The following is a 22,030-nucleotide window of genomic DNA, read 5'->3' on the forward strand; positions in this document are numbered from 1 at the left end:
AGGGTATGGCCCGCGCTATGTGTCGGAAGCTCCACAACTTGCTCAGCCAATGGCAGTGTAAGCATCCACAAGAGATCTAGTAGTGTTATCTGTTAAATTTTCATGCCAGAAATTAAAATCTCCCATAACTAGAATTGGGGACTGAGGCTTGGTGAATTTAGGAGATTTAAAAATTGCTCCTCAAAAAATGGCATGACTGTTGGGGGGCCTATAGACAACAATTAGAGTGAGGGAAGTATCGTCTGACATTTTGATTTTTACAACGAAATGTTCAGTCTTCTACAGGCTCATGAGGCACCATATTAGACTGTAAGGATTTATTTAGGAAGAGTGTGACACCCCCACATCTGCCCGTAAAAGTGAGTGATCTTGGGAGGTGGCCAAGAGCATTTCTGTTGGTATCTCTTGGTCTATCCAAGATTCTGTTTGCGCTAAATTGTCAAAATTTGTGGACACCAGCAGATCTAGAATCTCAACCCCATGTTTGCGTTGGGAGCGGGTGTTCAAGAGACCAGCACATAAGGTTGGCCCAACTTGCACACCCCTGCAGGTAGCGCTAACCCAGTGGGGAGGGGGGAGAGGATGGGCAAGATATCAACATGAGGTGGACTTGACTCCTGCTTGGTGAGGTGTGCAATATTTTGCATATTAACTACGGTAGGTTGGTCTGGGGAGAACACTGCGGGGGGAAAATCCACATGCATCACTGGGGCCAAGGGAAAAGCTTCCATGTGTGTAGTAAGGGCATTAAGGAGCTCGGGTCGTAGGTGTACCGGTGAGCGAGCTGCTTCAGACTCCTGGTTACGCAGCGCCACTAGCCTTAACTGTCTCCTTGTTTGTATAGAGGATACTAGATTTACACAAGAGGAGGAATCGTTTGAAGTGGGTGCCATAGTTAAGCAATAGTTACAAAACGCTTACATCCTAAGGCAAATCACATGCAGAGAGGTGCGCACCCCGGCATGCCCGGAAACGTACCGGAACAAACCGGCCCCTACACGCCTGACGTGGTAAGAAAAATGCGTTAGAACTACAGGTTCTGATGGAATCTGTAGTTCTCAATGGTGAAACCACTCCAAGTGAGCTAGAATGCTATAAGGCTCACCGCGAAGTAAAGCGGATACACGAGCAGTTCACAAATGAATAAAATACAATGATTGTGACACAAGGTAATAAAGTAATTTGCTAAAACGATAAAGTGATACAAGTATTTTAAAAATTCCCGGTTAAGTAAATCCCCAGCACTATCTATAAATGAATAAAAGCACAATACGGCAATCCGAGGATGTGGTGGGCTCGTAGCCCAGATAACTTTGTTGAGTCCAGGAAGCCGGGGCGGGGGGGTGAAAGCTCTGTTACCCCAGTGCTGAGACGTCCAGAAAGAAAGACCCGAGCCACAAGCTCCGACGGGGTCCCGGGAAGGCCTTCGCCACAAGAAGTGACAGAGACAGATGGCAATGAACACATCACCAACCATTCCTGGCAGAGGTGCCATGAGGAGTCACGTATGTGGGCATCGCGCAGGAAGAAGAGACTGGGCAGTTGAGTGCTAGGAGTTGGGTAATACAAACCCTAAATCGATTACGGGCTAAAGAACCCCAGGACAATTTAAAACGGGACCAATGAGTCCTGAATGATAGCAAGGAAACCCTAAATAAAGAAAATCAACCGAGGCATTTTTGTCAAGCCCATAGAAGAAAAAGGGTACATAGCCCACAGCAGAGGCGAGTTCTGAGAGAGAGAAACTCTGAAAATAATGAAAGTCAAGAAAACGCTGAATTAAGTGCAAGATTGAAGCTACCCAGAAGTGGTGAGACTCGAGGGAGCAAGTTTGACCAAAGAAAACCAACTATCTTGGTCAGAGAAGTCGAATAAGCCACTGAAAGCTTTTTTGAATGTATGAACTAGGATTAAGTGATTATATTTTTTTTTTTTTTTTTTTTTTGTGCTTTGCTGAAAGCAACATTTATTGGACTACTTTTGAAAACCCCTTCCAGGAAATGTCTTGGGACGAACATTTGCAAGTAAAGAAAGTCTGAAATCAGGGGGTTAGCTGGTAAGTTTTGACAGACCCCAGAGTGAAAACCTTTTTATTATTCTTTTTTTTTTTTTATCTAGACGGTAGGGTCACGTAGTTGGATAGGTTGGGACCGGGGACTGTTTGTTTGGTTTTTCTGACTTTTTACAAGAAGCTTCGTTTTTAGTTTTCTAGGAAGGGAATCCCCTCTTAGCAATGGAGAAAGTGAGGTGTTTTCTTTTACTTAAACTTGAAGTTACGCAATGTCCTCTGGTCTGAGTCTTACTTCTGACCACTTGTGCTAATTTGGTTATAGTCATCGCTTCCTTGCCTGGCTCTATCTAATCTTCCATTTCTGTATCTAAAACAAGAAGAGTGAAAGTCCCCAGCTACCACTACTAACCTCCTATTTTTGTTGTTGTTGCTATAACCAGTCTTACAGTATATTCGAAAGTTCAGCTAAAAAGCTGCTGACATTTCATTTGACCGGGTTCCAGTAAATCTTTACAATTCCCACACAATTATATTCTGTGTCAATAAGGTCTTTCGCCACCCAAGATCTTCCAACAATAAACCCAAGGTATTTACTTGTTGCTATTAACTGGCTCTCGGACAGCCACCCGAGAAGACCCTGAATAGCAAGCTTAAAGGAAACCTACTCTTCATCCAAATAAGTTGGCGTCAGATGCCATATCTCCTGGAGAATGATGGAATATTCACATAGGACTTCACATTTGTACATAATTGCCTGTGGCCTCTCGTGTTCCAAAATACTACTTGCTCATGCCTAAAGCCTACGGGTAAAAAAAAAATGGTAACAAGCACAAATGGAATTTGTGGGATAATTTAACCAAATAACGATACCATCAGTAAACTGTTCTAAAAATAAACTAATCTGTGATCAAATACAGTGAAAAAACCTTCACTCAGTCCAGTTTAAAACATTTATTACAACGTCATTTAAAAAGGCTTGTAAATCGCTTATTGATTCCTGTCCAAGTTATGTTATCTAAGGACCTGTCCATGAATGTCAACAAAACTTAATTAGGTTAAAGAAGCCAAACTATTGTATATTTTTCTGAACCAAATACGCTTACAAAAAGTAGAGTTTTAATTCTCTTTACAGAAAATGCAAGTGGTGCATGGTTAAGATATCAAGCATTTAAAATAAGCAAAAAAAGCTGTATTTTTCAATGGAGTAAAAATATTGAGATACTGCTGGCAAATATTATATGGTTAATATCTGTAAGGCCACAGTGGCTGCTGTGGGGCTCAATAGATCAGATCGATGGGGTTTTGAAAATTCATCGGACTTGGATTGTGGAAAATCAATGTTTCTAAAGATTATCGGTTGTACCTAGTTTTAATTTCAACATTCTCACTGCAGAGGGAATTGGGTATGAATTATATTAAAGATATGATTTATGTCAGACTTCTCTTGTGTGTATGTCCATTGGGAATAGGGTAATAGCTTCTCTTATACAGAAAAAAGTTAAGGCTGCGAACTGTAATAATACTCAGTGTCAATGATTTACCCACATTAAAGTGCTGTCTGATATTAAAAGCCGAATTTGGTTTCTGGATCCGGTATGTGCACTTGTTAATGCGAGGAAAGGAGAGGCTTAACGGCTGTTAAAATGTTAGAACAAACCCGCTTTTATACCGTTGCCTGTAAAGAAAAAGGATTCTTTAATTTTGATGCACTGTTTAAAAGAAATTTAGTCACCAGAAATACTTCCTTTAGATACAGCTCTGGGTAGATTGAAGGATAAACCTTGCAAACGTCCACACATCTATTGAGTCCCCTCCTGTATTTCTTACAATTGTGTCCCAAACGCGCTCTATTCAGACAGAATTGTGGCCTCCCTGTCATGGGAATGAAACATTTCAGATAATGCAGACCTGCCTATTATATTTACTCTTCATGCCGAATATTGCTGTTCCTTGGACTACAAATGTATCTTCATACAGGACCTTAGAAATTAGAAAAGCACTGTTGCAGACTTTAACAGCAGCGATTTAAAGAGTGCGATAAACATTTAAATCGCCTTTTTTAAATTGTTTTTCGTTGTGTGTACGGTTTTATTGTATTGTGTGCTTGGGCCTATGGATTGTATCTGAAGTAATGCTGAACTAACACTAACACTGACAATGGTGGTTTTCCAGCAATATGGAGAATTGGAAATTAGCACATATTGAAATAGTTGTATGCGGACCTAGTTAAGCCATTTTCCCAACTAGAGGGTAACCATCTTGGACATGAGTCTGCCAAGATTGAACAGGAAGCGGACTGGTTTACCCAGGATCAGTATGTATTATGTTTCAGCATATTTCACCTTAAAGCAGTATTTGGCATTGCAGTCCCCTGTAACCCCTAAGGCATTGTTTTGGTTACTAGATGTCCCAAGTTCCAACTATGGTCGTCAACACACTAATATGGTACTCTGAAAAAGTGTAGTCAGTTTCTTTGTAGCACCACACACAAATTGAATAACATTTGGACATGATGTAGCCCAAGGGCCACCCCAATGAGCCTCGGGAGGGGGGCGTGGAGGGTTTGATGCTGCACCTCTTTTTCTAATTTTTTTTGGTGATTATTTGCTAAAACAAGAGGCACACAAACTCAAAACCCTGACTGCAAATATCAGTTATTCCGAAGATGTCAATGAGATTTCCAGATGTATTAAATGCCCCAGAGAGCTCAAAGACTAGGAAACGTGCCTTTCGTTCGGGGTAAACATTTAAAGTTGCAAGGTACTAGCCAAGCATAAAAAGTCAGTTTCGCCCCCCCCCCTCAATTTTTCACATACACACAGCACACCCTTTCTTACTCGTCAAAAGCCAATTATCGCTACATAGTGGCAAGATCAAATTTCGAGCTTTTTCAATAATGTGTAAAGAGTGATCCAGTACCTGTAGTGGAGCTACTTCTGCGATTCAACGACCTGGTTAACAGGTTGATGAAGCCACAGTAATCCAACCTCAGGGACCCTTTTATTTGTGGGGGTCAGCATGTGGGTCTTTAATGTGCCTTAGTTTGAGCTTAAGTTGTATGAGGTGGAACATCGCCATATGGGATTCAGGAAAATGACACACTGCTTCCATAGGTGGATTTATGAAATTCAACGCACATACAGGATGAAAACTACAGTACTGTATAACGATATCCTTTAATTTCTGGGAAACGCTCATTGGGGACAGAATGCCACAAACCTGATCTTTGTTTTTAGTTAATTCTGTAGATCTGAACTTTAGTTAGACCATTAGCAAAATGTGTTTAGGAAACATGTGGGATAACAAATTGTGAAATCAGTAACTTTTGATTTTGGGACAGTAGCATAGCATTTCTCAAGAGGTGTATGGTACTTCAGATTGCTGTCTCAATTTCCCATTGCTCAATCTGGTTCTTTTGAGGTTGAATGACTGCCTGGACGTGTTGAGAAGTTGTTAATTCTTCTTAACATCCAGCAGTGGTTTGTAGATAAAAGGTTTCTTTGCAGCTACCCCTTTGCATCCAAGCCACCAAGGATCTCATCCCTTTCGGTTCTGACCATGCCAACATCCTCTACTATGGCAACATTGATGAGCATATATTCAGATGCAACTACTGTGACGGTTGGATCATGACGTTAGCTGGGTGGCCGTAGACTATCTTGGGTTGGGCTTTCTGATGCGCCTTACTTTATATGGAATGATTGGGGATAATCTGTCATTAAGCGTTGGAATGTGCTTTCATAGTTAGATCAATGATACCCTTTCTCCCGATTGACCAGATGAAGCTTAGCTAGAATTGTATCTGTCTTGTCTCTTAAATGATCCTGCTCCTATTCACTGCCATTTTGACCTTATTGTCTTTTTTATGTGCTCCCCATTTTGAACATGTTAATAAAATGGGTTTTAAAGAGCAACCTTAATTCAGATAGCAGTGATGAAACTACAATGTTTATATTTTAAGATGTCAAATATCTTTAATTTCTTTCTTTAGGTTTCTTGTGCCAGTCTCAATAGTTATATGCAATGATATAATGGCTTACCTGTTTGGATTCTTTTTTGGAAGAACACCACTAATCAAGGTAATTTACAAAATCACACTTATGTTTTTAAAGAATGTGTATGTGGTCCTTACCCAAAAACCTTAATGTATGGTTTGCTAAATGTGGGTGATAAATTGTGATCCAGCTTCTATAGATGTTTCTTCTAGTTTGGGATCTTCAAACATACTTTGTAATTTAAAATGTATCCAGTCTGAGTATTTTGAATGGATTGCATCCTCCCACGTATTCCTCATCTTAGATGCATCCTTAACTTCAACTTTGTTGCTTCGGGAAATATTTCTCTCTCCACCAGAGGGCGCTCCACTCGAGGCTATGGCATCGATGTCCCTCGGCGCCATCCGCTGAGCGCCGACGTCATCCGCTGTATAAATGCCTTGAGCGTGCCCATTGGCCTTAGTTCCGTTTTTTCGTTAGCTTCGCTTCGGATCGAGAAAACGGCGCTTCAGTTCGTACCATAATGTAGTCTTCATCTAATCCTTCCACACCGAAGACTGGATTAAAGAAATGCCAGAAATGTGGGAGAAAGATGTCGCTAACTGATCTCCATCGGAATTCTCTGGTGCCTCGGTTCCGACCACTGTATAGAGTGCGGTTCCCGTCATTCGATGACCCATAAGGCCTTAAAAGAACAGAGGTAAACTGGCGATGGGAGAGGAATACTCAGTTTTCTTCGAGAGGGAGAAAAGACTCAGCTGAGTCTTCAGCAAAAGGTCATAGAAAATCTAGGTCGAGGAGTAGATCCAGGAAGTCCACTTTTTCCTCTAACAAGGCGAAGAAAAAATGATACCATCTCCCTCTTCCTCGACGTTGGCTGAGGAAATTATAAAATGTCAGTCGAGACATGACTCCCCAAGAAAGTGGGAAGCTTTCAGAGCATCTATATTAAAAAATGTTGACAATGTGTCCCAGACCCCCCCATAAAAGTCTAACGTAGACCATGCCCCTGCTTCCAAAAAAAGTGACTGGGGAAGATCTAAGACGAGAAAATCTGACAAAAAATCATCGAGGGTGTCGTCCAGGGAGTCTTCCCAGACACCTCTTAGAAAAAGCCTACCGGTGCATAAATCGGAGATATAACTCCAGAAAATGGCATCAGACTCTCATACGCCATCAAAGTCCTCGTCTAAAACGTCCTCGAAGCCTCTATCGAAGGTCGTCGAGCACAAGGTGTCGATGACCCAACGCAAAAAGGTTACATCGAGTGCACAGTCTACGATGTCGAAGTCTCCTTCGACGGTGTTGATGGTCTCGACAACTCCTTCGACGGGGCAACAATTCTTTCGACGGTGTCGAAAATTACCTCAACAATATCGAAAGTAATGACTACAACATCGACGCTTTTGTCGACGTCTTCGTTCACTCCAATGACAAAATCGACACCAATGTCAGTCTATGCCACCTGAAAAGGTGTTTCATCCAGAAAATAGACATGATTTTTTTAGAACCATGTCCTCCATATATGAAGGAGATTCATCAGCAGAAGCGGTTTCACCTGCTGGTGTTATATTTGATACAAAACCAGTCCGTGAGGACTTAATTGACCCTCAATCTAAGATGCAAGACTTATGAGTGCTTGCAGTCAGCAAGTGGTCTGGATACATCTCCAGAATATGAATTTGAAAAGCCTGACCCGGACGGGGTGATTTGCGCAGGTCAGGCAACAACTATTTCGGGAGAAATTCCATAGTTTGGGGAAAAAGCAGGAACATGATCGAAAAAAAGGTATGTGGTGGATATGGTTGGCCTCGTACGGCAATGGCTCTTTTGAATTTTGAGAAAAACAATGCTCTGCTACATTCCCCGACTCTTGCAGTTAGGAAATCACACATTTTTTGTAATGTTTCACAAAACAAGCAAGCATTCCCACAAGCCAAAAACGGAGCCATGGTACACGGGGGTTTTATGCTTACGGCTTAAACAGGCGTACTTAGCATTTGTAAATAAGGAAAAACAAATGTGGTGAGGAAGGGCAAGCATACATGTTTTGAAAGAGCACAGACAGACCTTTTGAAGGGTAGGTGACTTGTGCAGTTTACAAAAGTGTATAGTGCCTAAAGCAGCAACTAAATGTAGATCACATTTGGGAAATGAAAGGGTTGTGTGACAAAGGGCAGCAGCAAATGGGTCGAAACTTTATGAAAACCACGCAAACACAACAAATGTCGTACGTTCCCACAGGTGTCCCGACGAAAACGGTACCTCACATGTGTGGGTGCACCTACCTGGGCGCAAAGGGGAAAGCCTAAAACATGGGTAACCCCAAGTCTTTTCGAACAGCAGATTTTCAGGAATTTTGCTCATGTGTACACCATACAGATTTGGGCCTAGGGTGTCCAAGACACCAAGGAAAACTGGGAACATCATGCATTTCTGAAAAGAGGCCACCCGTGGGAATCCAGAGGTCTGACTTGCGTAAATCGGCCCAGAATGTATTACCCCAGACAAAGTGAAAATTGTGCACTGGGTACAAAGGGAAAAGGCTAAAGCACTGGTAACCCCCAACGGGTTTGGGGAGACAACCTATAGATTTGGGCCTAGGGTGTCGAAGGCACCAAGAAAACCAGGGAGCCCCATGCGTTTCAGAAAAGACACCTGTGGGAATCCACAGATGTCTGACTTGTGCGAATCGCCCCAGAATGTATTACCCCCAAGCCCCTGCAAAGACCCACATGGGAGACTGGTGCCCAAGGCCAGGAACATTACCCCCGACTTTGCTGGAGCTCTGGCTAGCCTGCATTACAGCTTCTCCCTCCGGGAAAGGACAGGGAATGTCCCGGGCCTCCGTGGAACCAACGCTGGGCATGGGGACCTTCAACCCACATTGGAATCAGCCGCCCAAGGCCAGGGGTATGCCCCCCCCCCACCACCCTGGAGCTCTGGCTGGGTTGCGTTACAGCTTCTCCCCTCCTTGAAAGGACAGTAATCCGGCCGAGGCTCCCTTGGACTGCCATTGCACTTGGGGATGGTCAACCCACATGATTAACGGATGTCTAAGGCCAGTGATATGGCCCGCTACCACCCTGGAGTTCTTGCTGGCCTGTGTTACAGCTTTTCCCCACCAGGGAGTCCCGGCAGTGTGCCAATACCTCCCCGAAGGGAAAAGCTGTAACGCAGCCCAGCCAGAACTCCAGGACGGTTGGAGGTGATGTCCCCGGTCTTGGACATCTGTTTACCATGTGGGTGTACCGTCCCCAAGCACAGCGGCAGCTCCAGGGAGCCCAGGCAGGGTGCCCTTCCCTCCCCCAAGGGTAATTCTGTATCGCAGCCCAGCCCATGCTCCAGGATGGTCGGAGCTGATGTCCCTGGCCTTGGGTGGCTGTCTCCCATGTGGTTTCACCGTCCCCCAAGCCCAGCAACTGTTTCAGGGAGCTCGGGCAGGGTCCCCGACCTTTCCCAGACGTAGAAGCTGTAACGCATGCCAGCCAGAGCTCCAGGAAAGTCAGGGGTAATGTCCCCGGCCTTGGGCGGCTGTCTCCCAGTGTGGGTTGAACGTCCACAAGCCCAGCGGTGGTTAGCGGGAGGCCTGGGACATTCCCCGTCCTTTCCCAGAGGGAGAAGTTGTAACGCAGGCCAGCCAGAATACCAGGATGGTTGGGGATCACGTACCTGGTCTTGGGCACCCGTCTCCCATGTGGGTTGACCATCCCCAAGTATAGCAGCAGTCCCAGGGAACCCTGACGGGATCCCCATTCCTCCTCGGAGGTGACATCTGTAACGTAGCACAGGCATAGGTGCTGCCTGGGCTTGCAGACAGTCAACCCACATGGGAGACATCCACTCACAGGGAAACACCAATGTTCTGCTTGCATTGGGGGAAATGTGTGGCCTGCCCCTGCAATTGTGTCCCAGCCCACCAAAATATCTCCCCAGATGGCCCACTCACACCACCAACAATCTAGCCCCAAATGGAGGGGGGCATCTCATGCAGCCCTCCCTGGGGTTCCTAGGAAGGGCTGCATGATGTGCCACCCCTCAAATTTGGGGTGGGGGGGTGAGAGGGCCACCTCAAAACGTGGGACAGGCCCCCCAATGGATGGGGCTGTAGGTTTTGGGCACCCTGGGGGGCAGATTGACACACTAATGTACCCTTCTGCCCCAGGGAATTTGGTAAACAAAAAGAAAATTTGAAAATGGTTGGGTGCATGTTGGGGGGGGGGGGGGCGGAGGGGCACCCTAAACCACCAGGGAATTATGGAAAGGGGGGGTGGCCCTCTCCCCCCCACCCCAAATGGAGGGGGGGGCATATCATACAACCCTCCCTGGGGGCAGATAAGGGGGGCATCTCATGCAGCACTCCCTGGGGTCCTTGTGCCCCTTCCTAGGAGCAGATATCTGCCCCCAGGGAGGGATGCATTTTGCGTGGGGGGGAAATCCCCCCCCCTTCAATAAAAGATTTCCCTGGTGGTTTAGCAGGGGGGGGGGTCGGTGGGAGGGACTCCCCCAAAAAAAAGTATTTGTTTTTTGGGCCCCTCCGTAGGGGCAGATGGGTGCCCTGACCTGCAGGCCCCATCCTTTGGGGGGCCTGCCCACACTTTACTGGTAGCCCTCTTCCCCTCCCCACTTAGGGTGGGGGGGAGAGGGCCACCCCACTTTAATGGCAAAAAAATACCTTCTTACCTTCTCTCTTCACCGCGGCAGCTGAAAAGGGCTGAAGGTAATCCAACCTCCGGGCCATGAAGAGGAACCTCCCCCCTCACATAGCCTGGGGGGTTGGATTACAGTTGCCTAAAGAGTGCCTAAAAGGACGAGCTATCTCGTCCTTGGCAACAGGGAGGGAATGCCCCTCGTCCTCGGCACTTAATGGGGTTAATATCTAATTCCAACTGACCTTTCAGCCTCCCACACTCCCTGTTCCACCCCCGTACATTTCATATTCCATTCCACAGTCCTTTACATCCTAACAACCCCCCCTTACTTATCATTGAAGTTCATAATCCCTATACCCATTAGGTTCACATCTACATTTGCTCAGTTGGGCAAGAAGGCTTGCGAATAGTCCTTTGAGGGCGACCTGTGTCCCTTAGAGCTTTTTGGCCATGCAAACAAGTTGGGGAATGTCCAGAATCCTTAAGTGACATGAGACCAACAGGTTCTTCATTTCTCTGTTTCTCCATCTGAATCAACCTGGAACATTTCATGAAAGAACGAAGCATCCCCAGTCATTTCACGATCATCCTTCATAGCAGTAGCAATGTGCATATTGACGGCAGTGACTTTTAGTGACTCTGGCTCGTGACTGGAGCCCATCTTCCTTCGCTGTTTCTGCCGAACCAGTACGGTCTCACTTTCACCTACTGACATCTGATGTTCTTCAGCTCTCCTCTTGCGAGTTGTCCAATCTTTGTCTTGCTTTCTTTTCTCACTTTCCCCTTCCCCTGCTTCTTCACCTTTTACAAGCTGTGGAATGTAAGTTCTGAGCTGATATTGAATCACAAGTTCAATGGGAGCGCACTCACTTCATGAGAACCGTTTCGATAACTTCTTAGCATTTGTGCATTGGTCTGCCCTGGACCTGTTGTGGCCAATTCCTTTTTTGCTCTGACTAGTGTTTGCACATCCCTCCTGTCCATATCCACCTTCCCATTCTCAAAATGATTTGTGGCTAGGCTTGGCCACCCATTAGTATCATTGAGGTGAACAGCTGCCTGACTGGTGAGATCAGCTTTACTCCTTTGATATGATATGATAGGTTATTTATAACGCGTTTAATGCCCAGTGGTTTCTAAGCACGGACCCGGGGGTCGAACCTGTGGCGCTCCGTGTCGTCTTGCTTCCAAGGCGAGCACGTTGCCTCTGAGCTATTCCCCTCAAACAGATCATTTGTAAGTTCACTTTTAATTGTATCAAATGATTTCCGACAGTCCACCTTCCATCTAAATATTGAGTCTCTTTTTTAGAAATTGCAAGGGCGTATTAGCCAGCCCTGCATTTGCGTGGTTTTCTTCAACTGGAGAAATTGCATACATATTTTCCACAGACATTCCTCTACCCTTCCTCTGATCCTTTCTTTGGTATGATTGCAACTTGCCGCCATGTTTGAGTCCCATTTTAATTTGCTCCATTTTGCGAGCTTCCCACCATCCGGACGAGTCCTGGCTGTGTCCTAGGCTTTCTCTCTCCCAGGATGACCTCACAACGGGAAATCTCAATATGCCGTGTCCCATTTGATATTACGCTGTCTGCATGTTGGTAATAATGCCCCCCCCCTCTCTGCACATGATCTGGAAGTGGTTTCATTGACCACCTCGCATACACCTCCGACCAAGGGCTGGACATCGACCTGTGTGTGGAAATTCAAATCGATATCTATAAGACTGCCTTTTCAGTCCCTTTCTGCCGTTACCATCCCATGCGTCTTGGCAGGCCATCACATTTGAGCATCGGGAATGTCCATGTATGTTAGATCTGATTTCAGCTACGGTATCCAGCTCTTTTTTGTTTCCCATACTGGCTGCTTGCGTCTCAATCCTTTCATATACTCTTGCCAAATCCAGGATATCTTTCAACGTGAGAGGTGTTCTTAGAAGATGTCTCCAAAGCTGTGGCGATGTGCACCTTTCACAGTACACTGCTTTTCTTTGTAATCGTAACACAAATTGTGCAACTGTCTCACTTGGTCCTTATGTGCACTGGTTAAATGTGTAACTTTCATAATCGAGATTGGGAGGGACCACCAATCTTTTGCTAATGGCAGATATCAGTTTTTGATACGTTGTTCTTTCTCAAGTTGGAATGGCTGTAATAACACTTTTCACCTTTCACCTCTTTCCCTACCAAATGTTTAAAAGTGTCAATTTTGTTTGGGGCATCCTGGTTTCCCACCGCCCTTAATCCTTCAAACGCTTCCATCCACTCTTCTCCAGCATGGGGTCTGGCATGGATTCACATGCTCATGAATATTCCCCGTCGTCAGGCTGGGAATCCTCGGTAAAGAAAAAATCAGTATCAGTTTTGTTTCTGATCTGTCTTTCTTAGTAACCAATCACTGGTCTCTGGGTCATACTGCCCCCAGCCAATGACTGCACTCTCCCTAAGCCCCGCCCCTGGCAGCCATCCTCAGATTTTTACCGCACATTCAAGTGTTGGGAGTCCTCGTGCTATAGCTCTCGAGCTTTTATTGCGTTTTTTTCAAAGAATTTTAGCTCATTTTTTCCTTCAATCGAGCCTCAAGCTCCACCGTTTCTACTTCCATCAACGGGGAGCCGTTTAGGAATTTTCTACGCCCCTCAAGGGTGAAGTTTTCATCGAGTTACGCTTCTTGGAGGATTCCAGAAGTTTCTGAGGCCTACCCCGCGGGCATGGCCCGGGAGAAAGGAAGCTCGACACGCTGATCCAATCTATTTAGGAACGGTCCTGGATGCGGATTACAGAATGTGTTCGAGGACGAGCATTCGAGGTGCCTCTACTGTATTCACGAAGACAAAACGCACGTGGAGAAGGACTGTGCATTTTGCATGAACATGTCGGATCGGACTATGAGGGATCGTCTGACCCGTCTCGCCAACTGGCTGGAAGGCAAGAGCCCAGCAGGTGAGAAGAAGTCAGAGCGGTCTTCTAAGTCCTGTGAGGACGCCCCGGCGGTGGGGGCCCAACAGAAGGCAAAGCAGCACGAGTCCGCGGGCACCAGGAGCACCGAACGGTTGGGATCCTCGGCTGCCAGGCAGGGCGCACCTTCTCCGACGCCATCAACCACGAGCCAACGCTCTGGCTCGGGGAAGAGAAAATCCGAGAACCCGGCTAAACTGCTGGAGAGGCCACGGTCGATCTCGAAGGAACCGGCCGAAGGGGAGCAAGGCGGTGACCCTCCCCCTAAGGTGAAGGCCTCAAGCGCGCCCAAGGTGGTGAAGGCCTTGATTCACCCGGCCAAGGCCTCTATTGAGGGAGTCGCTGCGGCCCTGGCGAAGCCTGTGGAGGCTACCCCAGTGGAGGCGACCTCGGGGCCCAGTTTCCCTGCCTCAATGGAGGGAATCCTCTTTTAAGCCCATCGAGAAGATCTCCGTGAAGACCCCGGTGGAAAAAGAGGGGGGTGGCCGTTACGGACATGGACACAGCCTCCGAGCAGGAGCTGGTCGAAGAGGGACTCAACAAGAATTTGGAAGAGGCCCGGTCCCACTGGAGGGATCCCGATGAGGGGGACGACGAGAGCGAGGGTGGCAACGACTAGGCTCCCGTGAAGGAGGAGCAACCGTCGCAGCTCGTCACAGCCCGAGCCACAGGACAACTCGGCTGCCATTTTGACGGCAATCCAAGCCTTATGCACAGAGATAAGGACGAGATTGCCCCTACCCCCGATGGACGACCCAACTGAACCGGGTCCGTCGGGAAGCCCTCCAAACAAGAGGATGATTCATCCAGCCCTGCCCTTTCAACCCTCACGTCCCTCTCAGCCTTTGTCTCCTTCCCCGGTCCTGAGGGATGACATGGGAACTCATACAGCCACGACGGGGACGGATGACGACGATGGTGACGACGGGACTGACCTCCCGTCGCCGATTCCTAGGGCATCCCCACCCGACGAAATTGGTTCCTTCCACGCCATGATTGCAAGGGCGTCCAAGCTTTTCCAGCTCTGCCCCGTAGAAAAGAAGGAAGGCTTCCTCTACCAACAGCGCGAGGCCAAGAGGAAGACGGTCCTCGCGGTGCCGTTGCTGGATGACATCTGGGACGAGGGACTTGCTCTCCTGAAGAACCCGTCCACGACGCCTGCCAAGAGGGACAGGTACGAGAAGAAGTACCGGGTCCCCGACGGCGCCCCTTTGTGCCTTAGAGCACAACCGACCCCGGATTCGGTCGTCTCAGCAGCGACCAAGAAGAAAGCGGGTGGGGCATTGGCTTCAACTTCCCTGCCAGACGGCGAGGGAAAGAAACTAGATGCCATGGGACGACGAGTCATCTCGTCTGCGGCGACGACGATTAAGAAGGCCAACGCCCTAGCGATTGTGGCCCGCTACGACAGGGAATTGTGGTACAACATTGCCTCCCTGTTGGACTTTCTCCCTGGCGATCCTACAGGAGGGTGAGGTGGCGTCGGACCACACCATAACGGTGGCCACGGACATAGCCAGACACTGGTTTCCGCCAGTTGGGCAACAGCGTTTGCCTTCGACGGCGGGGGTGGCTCAAGGCGACGGATTTCCGCCAGGACGTACAAGCCAATGTTTTGGACATGCCCTTCAACTGGAACAATCTGTTTGGGAAGACAGTGGATGAGTCCCTTCAGGCCATCCAGGCCGACATGGAGACGGCTCGGGCCTTGGGAGTTCTGCAGCTACGACGGCTGCCCTTTCGGAGCTCCGTAGGCAAGCAAGGTGGCTCCCAAGGGTTCGGCGGCGGCTCCTCGACATACCGTTAGGCGGCCCGTTCCTCGTCGCAAGAAGCCTACAGGGGACAAGCCAAGTCGGGGGGATCTCGCCGTCGTCGCCTTGGAGGCCAAGGCAGCAAGGCCGCCGCCAAGCAAGACTGAACCGGCCGTTGCGTCGGGCCCCCATTGAAGCAACCCGATGGGAGGCCGGCTGACGAAGTTCGTCGGCGTGTGGGAGTCCATCTCCACCGACCGCACTGGCCCACGGGCACACTCTAGAATTTCCCGGGGCCAGGAAGGAAAATCACGTTCCTCAACTGCTGTTGGAGGTAAGGGAGATGCTCAAGAAGGGAGCCATCAAGCTCGTCCCAAAGAGGCCCTGGGTTCCGGAGTATACTCAAGATACTTCCTCGTCAGAATGAAGACGGGAGGATGGCATCCCATCCTGGACTTGCGTCGGCTAAACAAATGCATCAAGGCGCAGAAGTTCCGGATGGTCACCCTCCAGCACGTGCTGGGCCAGCTGGAGGAAGGCGACTTCCTATCGTCGTTGGATTTGGAGGATGCATACTTTTACATCCCCATCCTAAAAGGGCACCGAAAGTTTCTCAGGTTCGTAGTCCATGGGCGGCACTACCAGTTCAAGGCCCTCCCATTCGGATTGAAGTCGGCGCCCAGGGTATTCACCAAGTGCCTAGCTCCAGTGGCGGCGCGGCTGCGCCTGCAAGGGATCCACGTCTAACCCTACCTGGACGATTGGCTCATCTGAGCAGGAACAAGGGAACTCGCCGTCGAACACACAGCGAAGACCGTCCGGCTGCTCACAGACCTGGGATTCTCCAACTTCCCAAAATCCCACCTGGTTCCGTCGCAGGTCGCACTGTTTCTGGGAGCTAAGCTCGATACAGTAGTGCGACTGGCCTCGCCGTCGGAGGAAAGGACAAAGGCCATCCTGGGCAAGGTGCAGCGTCTGCTGGCCACAGACGTGGCCAGGGTGAGGGCCATCAAGTCCCTTCTCGGGATGATGTCCTCGTGCATCTATCTGGTGTGCCTGTGCAGGCTTCGGATGTGTCTTCTACAGGAGTTCCTCGATGCCCCTTGGATACAAGTGGCAGGCAGTTTCGAGGACAAGATCTCGCTCAACGAGGGCTTCCGCCTAGCAATTCGGTGGTGCGGCACCTGTGCGCATCTCGCAGCGGGCACAGACTTTCAGACCCCAGTACACCAGGTGACAGTGATGACGGATGCCTCCCTGGAGGGGTGGGGAGCGCACACCAGAGATCTTCACGCGAGAGGCCTTTGGCTCCCGGAGGAGAGGCCGCTCCACATCAACATACTGGAGCTATGAGGGGTGTTCTAGGCCCTCGGGTCGTTCCTCCCGTCCCTCAAGGGCAAGGTGTGGTGGTGTTGTCAGTGAAGATCCTCACCAATGTTCTACATCCGGAAGCAGGGAGGAACCAGATCCCCAGCCCTATCCAAGGAGGCCCAGGATCTGTGGCACTGGGCCGTCGCTCAGGGGATGTTTCTGGTACCCTTCCACCTGGCAGGAATAAAAAACACCATTGCTGACTCGCTCAGCAGGAAGCGGCGCTCGTGCTACGAGTGGGGAACTACGCCAGGATCAAGTGAATCGACTCTTCCAACGATGGGGCAAACCCCAGATCGACCTGTTCGCGACGGCGACCAACTCCAAGTGCCAGTGGTTCGCCAGCAGGTTTCCTCAGCAGAGGAGCATGGGCGGTGCTTTCTCGTTCCCCTGGGACGGACTGTTCCTGTATGCGTTCCCTCCGTTACCGTTGCTGCTCCGACTCATCAATCAACTCACAAGGTCCCGGTGCAGGATGATCTTCGTCGCACCGGCGTGGCCGAGACAGATCTGGTTCCCGGACCTTCTGGACTTGTCAGCGTCGACACCGATCAAACTGTGGGCGGACGCAGATCTTCTCTCCAGAGAAGGAGGCGCCATCCTTCATCACGGCCCGGGGTCGCTGAGCTTGCAGGCCTGGCTCCTGCAGCACTAGAGTTTGGAGGGTACGATATCCCGGGGGACTGCAAAGAGGTCCTTGCAAAGGCCAGGGCGTCCTCAACTCTCAAGTGCTACAGACACAAGTGGAAGAGGTTCGCTGTCTGGTGCCGTGCACAGAAGATTAACCCTCTACGGATTACGGCCCCTCAAGTGCTACCGTACCTACTGTCGCTGGCCAAGGCGGGACTGGCGCATGCTTCCATCAAGATAGACCTGGCAGCGATTTCCCAATACACCAGAACTACAGGATGTCCATCCCTGTGGTCACATCGCCTGGTGAAGGAATTTATGAAAGGACTGTTCCGATCGTTCCCACAGTGAAGGCTCGGGCCCCGGCGTGGGAGCTCAACATGGTGCTGACCAGGCTCATGGGGGCACCATTCGAGCCTCTGCATTCGGCACTGTTGAAGTTCCTGTCATGGAAGACAGCAGTTCTTGTGGCCATCACCTCCGCAAGACGAGTGGGAGAGATCCAAGCCCCATCCTGCAAGCCTCCATACTTGACTTTTCACGAAAGGAGAGAGGTGCTGAGGACGCACCCCTCCTTCATGACCAAGGAGCCGTCAGACTTTCACCTCAACGAACCCTTGGTGTTGCCAGTTTTCTTCCCGTCGCCTGCGTCGCCGGCCGAGAGGACTTCACACTCGCTGGATGTAGCTAGAGTGCTGCAGTTTTTTTTGGAAGACTTCACAGCTGTTTGTGAATTTTGGACCTGTAAATCAAGGGAAGGCTCTCTCGAAGGCTTCCATTTCCAGATGGCTCTCTGGCTGCATCATGAACTGTCACCGGTTGGCAAACCGACCGTTGCCCGGCCGTCCGAGAGCCCATTCTACCAGAGCGATCGCTATTACCACAGCGTTCCTGTCTGGTGTGCCCCTGCTGGACATCTGCAGGGCTGCTAGATGGAGGTCGACGCACACCTTCACGAGATTCTACTGTGTCGACCGGGATTCCAGGGAGGAGTCCAGAGTCGGCCAAGCAGTGCTGCGCAACCTGTTCACCTGAAGGTGGGCCTGGGGAAGGAGGTAAGAGTTGCTTAATGTTGAGTTTATGTAATGCTTAATGTTGAGCCTTGCCACCTCCCGTGGTTGTGCATGTGTGTACTGCTATGTATTCTTATATTCGTGAGCATGTGAATCCATGCCAGACCCCATGCTGGAGAAGGAACAAGTTACTTACCTGTAACTGTTGTTCTCCAGCATGGGTCTGGAATGGATTCATATGCGAACCCTCCCTCCTACCCCTCTGCGCCTCTTCACTTGGTCATACTGCCACTTTACATGCTACCAAATCTGAGGATGGCTGCCAGGGGCGGGGCTTAAGGAGAGGGCAGTCATTGGCTTGGGGGCATTATGACTCAGAGATCAGTGATTGGTTACTACTAAGAAAGACAGATCAGAAACGAAACTGACACTGATTGTTTCTTTACCAAGGATTCCCAGCCTGACGACGGGGAATATTCATGAGCATGTGAATCCATGCCAGACCCATGCTGGAGAGCAACAGTTACAGGTAAGTAACTTGTTCCTTGCCAGCGCTGCTCCTGGTCATCCTGTGGGTCAAGACTGAACGGATATGGGCAGCGTAAGTAATTAACTAGGTTTACAGGCATTATCTCAAACATGTCTTGAATTGGTGATGTCACTTCTCCATTTGCATTGTCGGAAAGCATGTTTTTTTTTATTTCGTTTTCTTTCCTTCCTTGCCTTTAATACTTATTCTCAAGCCTCAATTTGAAAATGAACACACCAGTGTTTGTGTGTTTTGTTTCCTCTTTGTGCGTGGCTTTTATGGGTGAGGTGTTTATTAAGTACTTTGTTGTTTGTTCTGGATTGTTAAATAACTACGACATCTGTGCAATTATTGCTTTCAATGGTTCAGGTTAGCCTTATCCCATCACGCTGTGTCAACATTTCAACATTTGTCCGTTTCCTTTGTTTTATGGGATCAGTGTTTCTTTAGCAGCTTTAATGTATCCTTAACGTTGTGACATCTTTATTTGTAGGCTTCAGTTACTTTGTTTCTTTGTTGACAGTTTTGTTCAAAGGACTAAATCAAAGAAGCACCACGATGTGAGTGCCACAGGTTTTTTATTGTCGTATTCCAGCGTTGGTTTCTTGCCTCAATTTTTTTTATACACATTTTATTAGTTTCAATTTTAATCAACATACATTACACCAAAACACAGTGCACAAATAAGTCCCCTCCCTCCCCCCAACTTTCCTCCCCTCTCCTTAGAGCCACACAATTTCACAGCCTTAACTTCTTAACTTATGGGCATAATACCTTCCTCACTTTCCGAGGAGCTATCTCCTTCGGGTTTCCCTTGCACAGACCCGACAATGAGGCGACCAAATGTAGCCAGGCTGTAAGTGTGCTTGCTTCCTCTTCTCCACCTCTGGCCACCGCCTCCCTCCACACCACTGTTTCAGCATCTGCCCATTTCAGGAGATCCCGCCACCAGGCCTCTGCCTTCGGCCTATTTCTTGCCTTCTAGCTCATTGCTATCATGCGTATAGCTAGGCTATACGCCAGATCTTTAAGTTTGCTCACATGTTTGAGTTTGCGTGGTCTTGGGAACCCACCCACCATGCACGCCCACATTGATTCCACCTCCAAGTTTACCCCTTTACCTGCTAAAAGGTGTGCTACCTCTTTCCAGTATCTCGCTATTTCCGGGCATGCCCAGAACATGTGTACCATCCCTGCATCAACCTCTCCACATTTCGGTCATGTCTGTGTCCTGGCGTTCGCAAACTTGGCAAGCTTCTTTGGGGGTCATACAGGCCCTATGGGTAACATAAAACTGATTGTTACTAAACACGAGGGTGAATTATATAAAGTTAACAGGGTATTGCCCTTAGTAGAGTACGTTCACAAATAAGCAGGCAAAACACATCTGTTTTATGAACTATTAGCAGCCAAATGGAACCCAGAGTCGGTCCAGTTGGCAAAAGCCAGAACCTGTGGTATGGACTAAAATGAAGCTAATTCTAGCTGGAGTAGTGTCAAGGCTGTGCAGGAAGACAGTAGGATAGAGTGAAAATAGGCTATCCCTGCCTAATATGCACTCTCATCTAGGTTGCGGTGTTACGCCTGTCTAGTAGTGACAGAATAAGAGTGAAATAACCAACTTCTATAGTATAACACATTCAGCCTTGTGAGTCCTGTACCACTCTCTTCCATTTGGATATATATGAATTGGAAGAGACTGAAGTAAAAGGGAAAGCGCACCAGGGAAGATGAAAAGGTTATTTTTCCATTTTAAGCACCCGTGGGGCATCTAATGGGATGACAAAATCTTTATTAACCCATAGATTGTCACACTGACCCTGGATTGCTAGGGTTAAAAAGACTCAAATGCAAAGAAAAAGGAAAACTTTCCTTTTTCTTAGAACACAAAGACAATACAATCACTACTTCCCGTCTAGGGCTAGTTTTTACTGAGGCGAAGTAGGACAATGTAAAAAGGTTTGCTCAAACTCTCAACAATAGGCAAACTGGCGCCTTTTTAAGTGTAGCAAACACCGTCAACCGGTTTCAGTGGCGTAACTTTAATAAAGCCACATTCATCAGGACAGTCTTAGGGTCCTCAAAGCTGGTATAATCCATACTTTGAAAACCAGTTTGTGAGAAACAAAATACGGTAGATGGAATGGTACTTTACCACCTTGCCGTAGGTGTCATGGGGCTGAAACAGTCTGGGAGGGAGCCTGTGGGATAAAACAAAGTAAACCACAGTCACTATAAGGCTGCTAAATTCCATGCACTGGATTATTAATAGACACATCAATACGTGTCATCCATTTATATAATCAAAGACTGTTAGAACACCACTTCTTTCTTCAAACATAGTATGTAACTATCAATGTCCTCATTACATTGCGTTTGTGCTAATTGCACTGTGGGAGGAGGTCACGTCATTGCATACACTGAGCATTAGAATATAGGGATCATTCCATTAATCACATGCAAAAGTACACTCGCCATGTGTTTAGTTCCCTTTTAAATCGATATGTTGGATATATACCTCAAACAGAGGCACAACGTGGCTGACCAGTCCCCATGCTTCTAATCTGTAAATAAATGTAAAAGTATAGAAGTGTTTAGGGCACTAGTTTGGCCTTACTTATATAACTATCCACATATGTCAAAATCTTGGCATCTATTGTGTGTCATCACTTCTAAGAGACTTGACAAAGTAAGGGGAAAGATAAGATTAGAGGCAGGAGGAAACTCATTCATTAAAAGGGCGAGTTCCCTGCACTCAATATAACCATGTCCTATTCGTATGGCTGATAAAATAAAGCAGACCAAATAAATCTGCAAGACTTACTTGCATGCACCATCCTTGGCAAGCGACGTGGTAGAAATACGGCGGCAAAAGCGAGCGCAAACCCAACCATGTCGCGCTCGCTGTTTAATAAATGTTTTGTTTCCGTATCACATGACATGCTCGTGCATGTCGCGTGTGTGTGTGTGTGTGTGCCTCAATAGGACCAAGACAGGCACGATTGTGTGCTGTTGTGTAACGCCAATAAGGCGACCAGGGCAATCTAAGGGCTGAGGTCCTTTTGTTTTATAATCATTAGACAGCAGTTAGAAAATGATATTGTCTGACTGTTTGGTAT

General features: G+C 48.1%; 1 protein-coding gene across 4 annotated transcripts in view; it reads left to right on the forward strand.

Annotated features, from left to right (window-relative positions):
- CDS1 (CDP-diacylglycerol synthase 1) overlaps positions 1–22,030 on the forward strand; it is an 865,373-nt gene that overhangs the window by 605,186 nt on the left and 238,157 nt on the right. For all 4 annotated transcript variants that reach the window (XM_069630399.1, XM_069630400.1, XM_069630402.1 and 1 more), the window contains one exon: positions 6,003–6,090. In XM_069630399.1, the coding sequence (XP_069486500.1) occupies positions 6,003–6,090 (88 nt within the window). The remainder of the gene's footprint in view (positions 1–6,002; positions 6,091–22,030) is intronic.

Source organism: Ambystoma mexicanum, chromosome 6q, assembly GCF_040938575.1.
Source record: "Ambystoma mexicanum isolate Mex_15411 chromosome 6q, UKY_AmexF1_1, whole genome shotgun sequence".
Lineage (NCBI taxonomy): Eukaryota > Metazoa > Chordata > Amphibia > Caudata > Ambystomatidae > Ambystoma > Ambystoma mexicanum.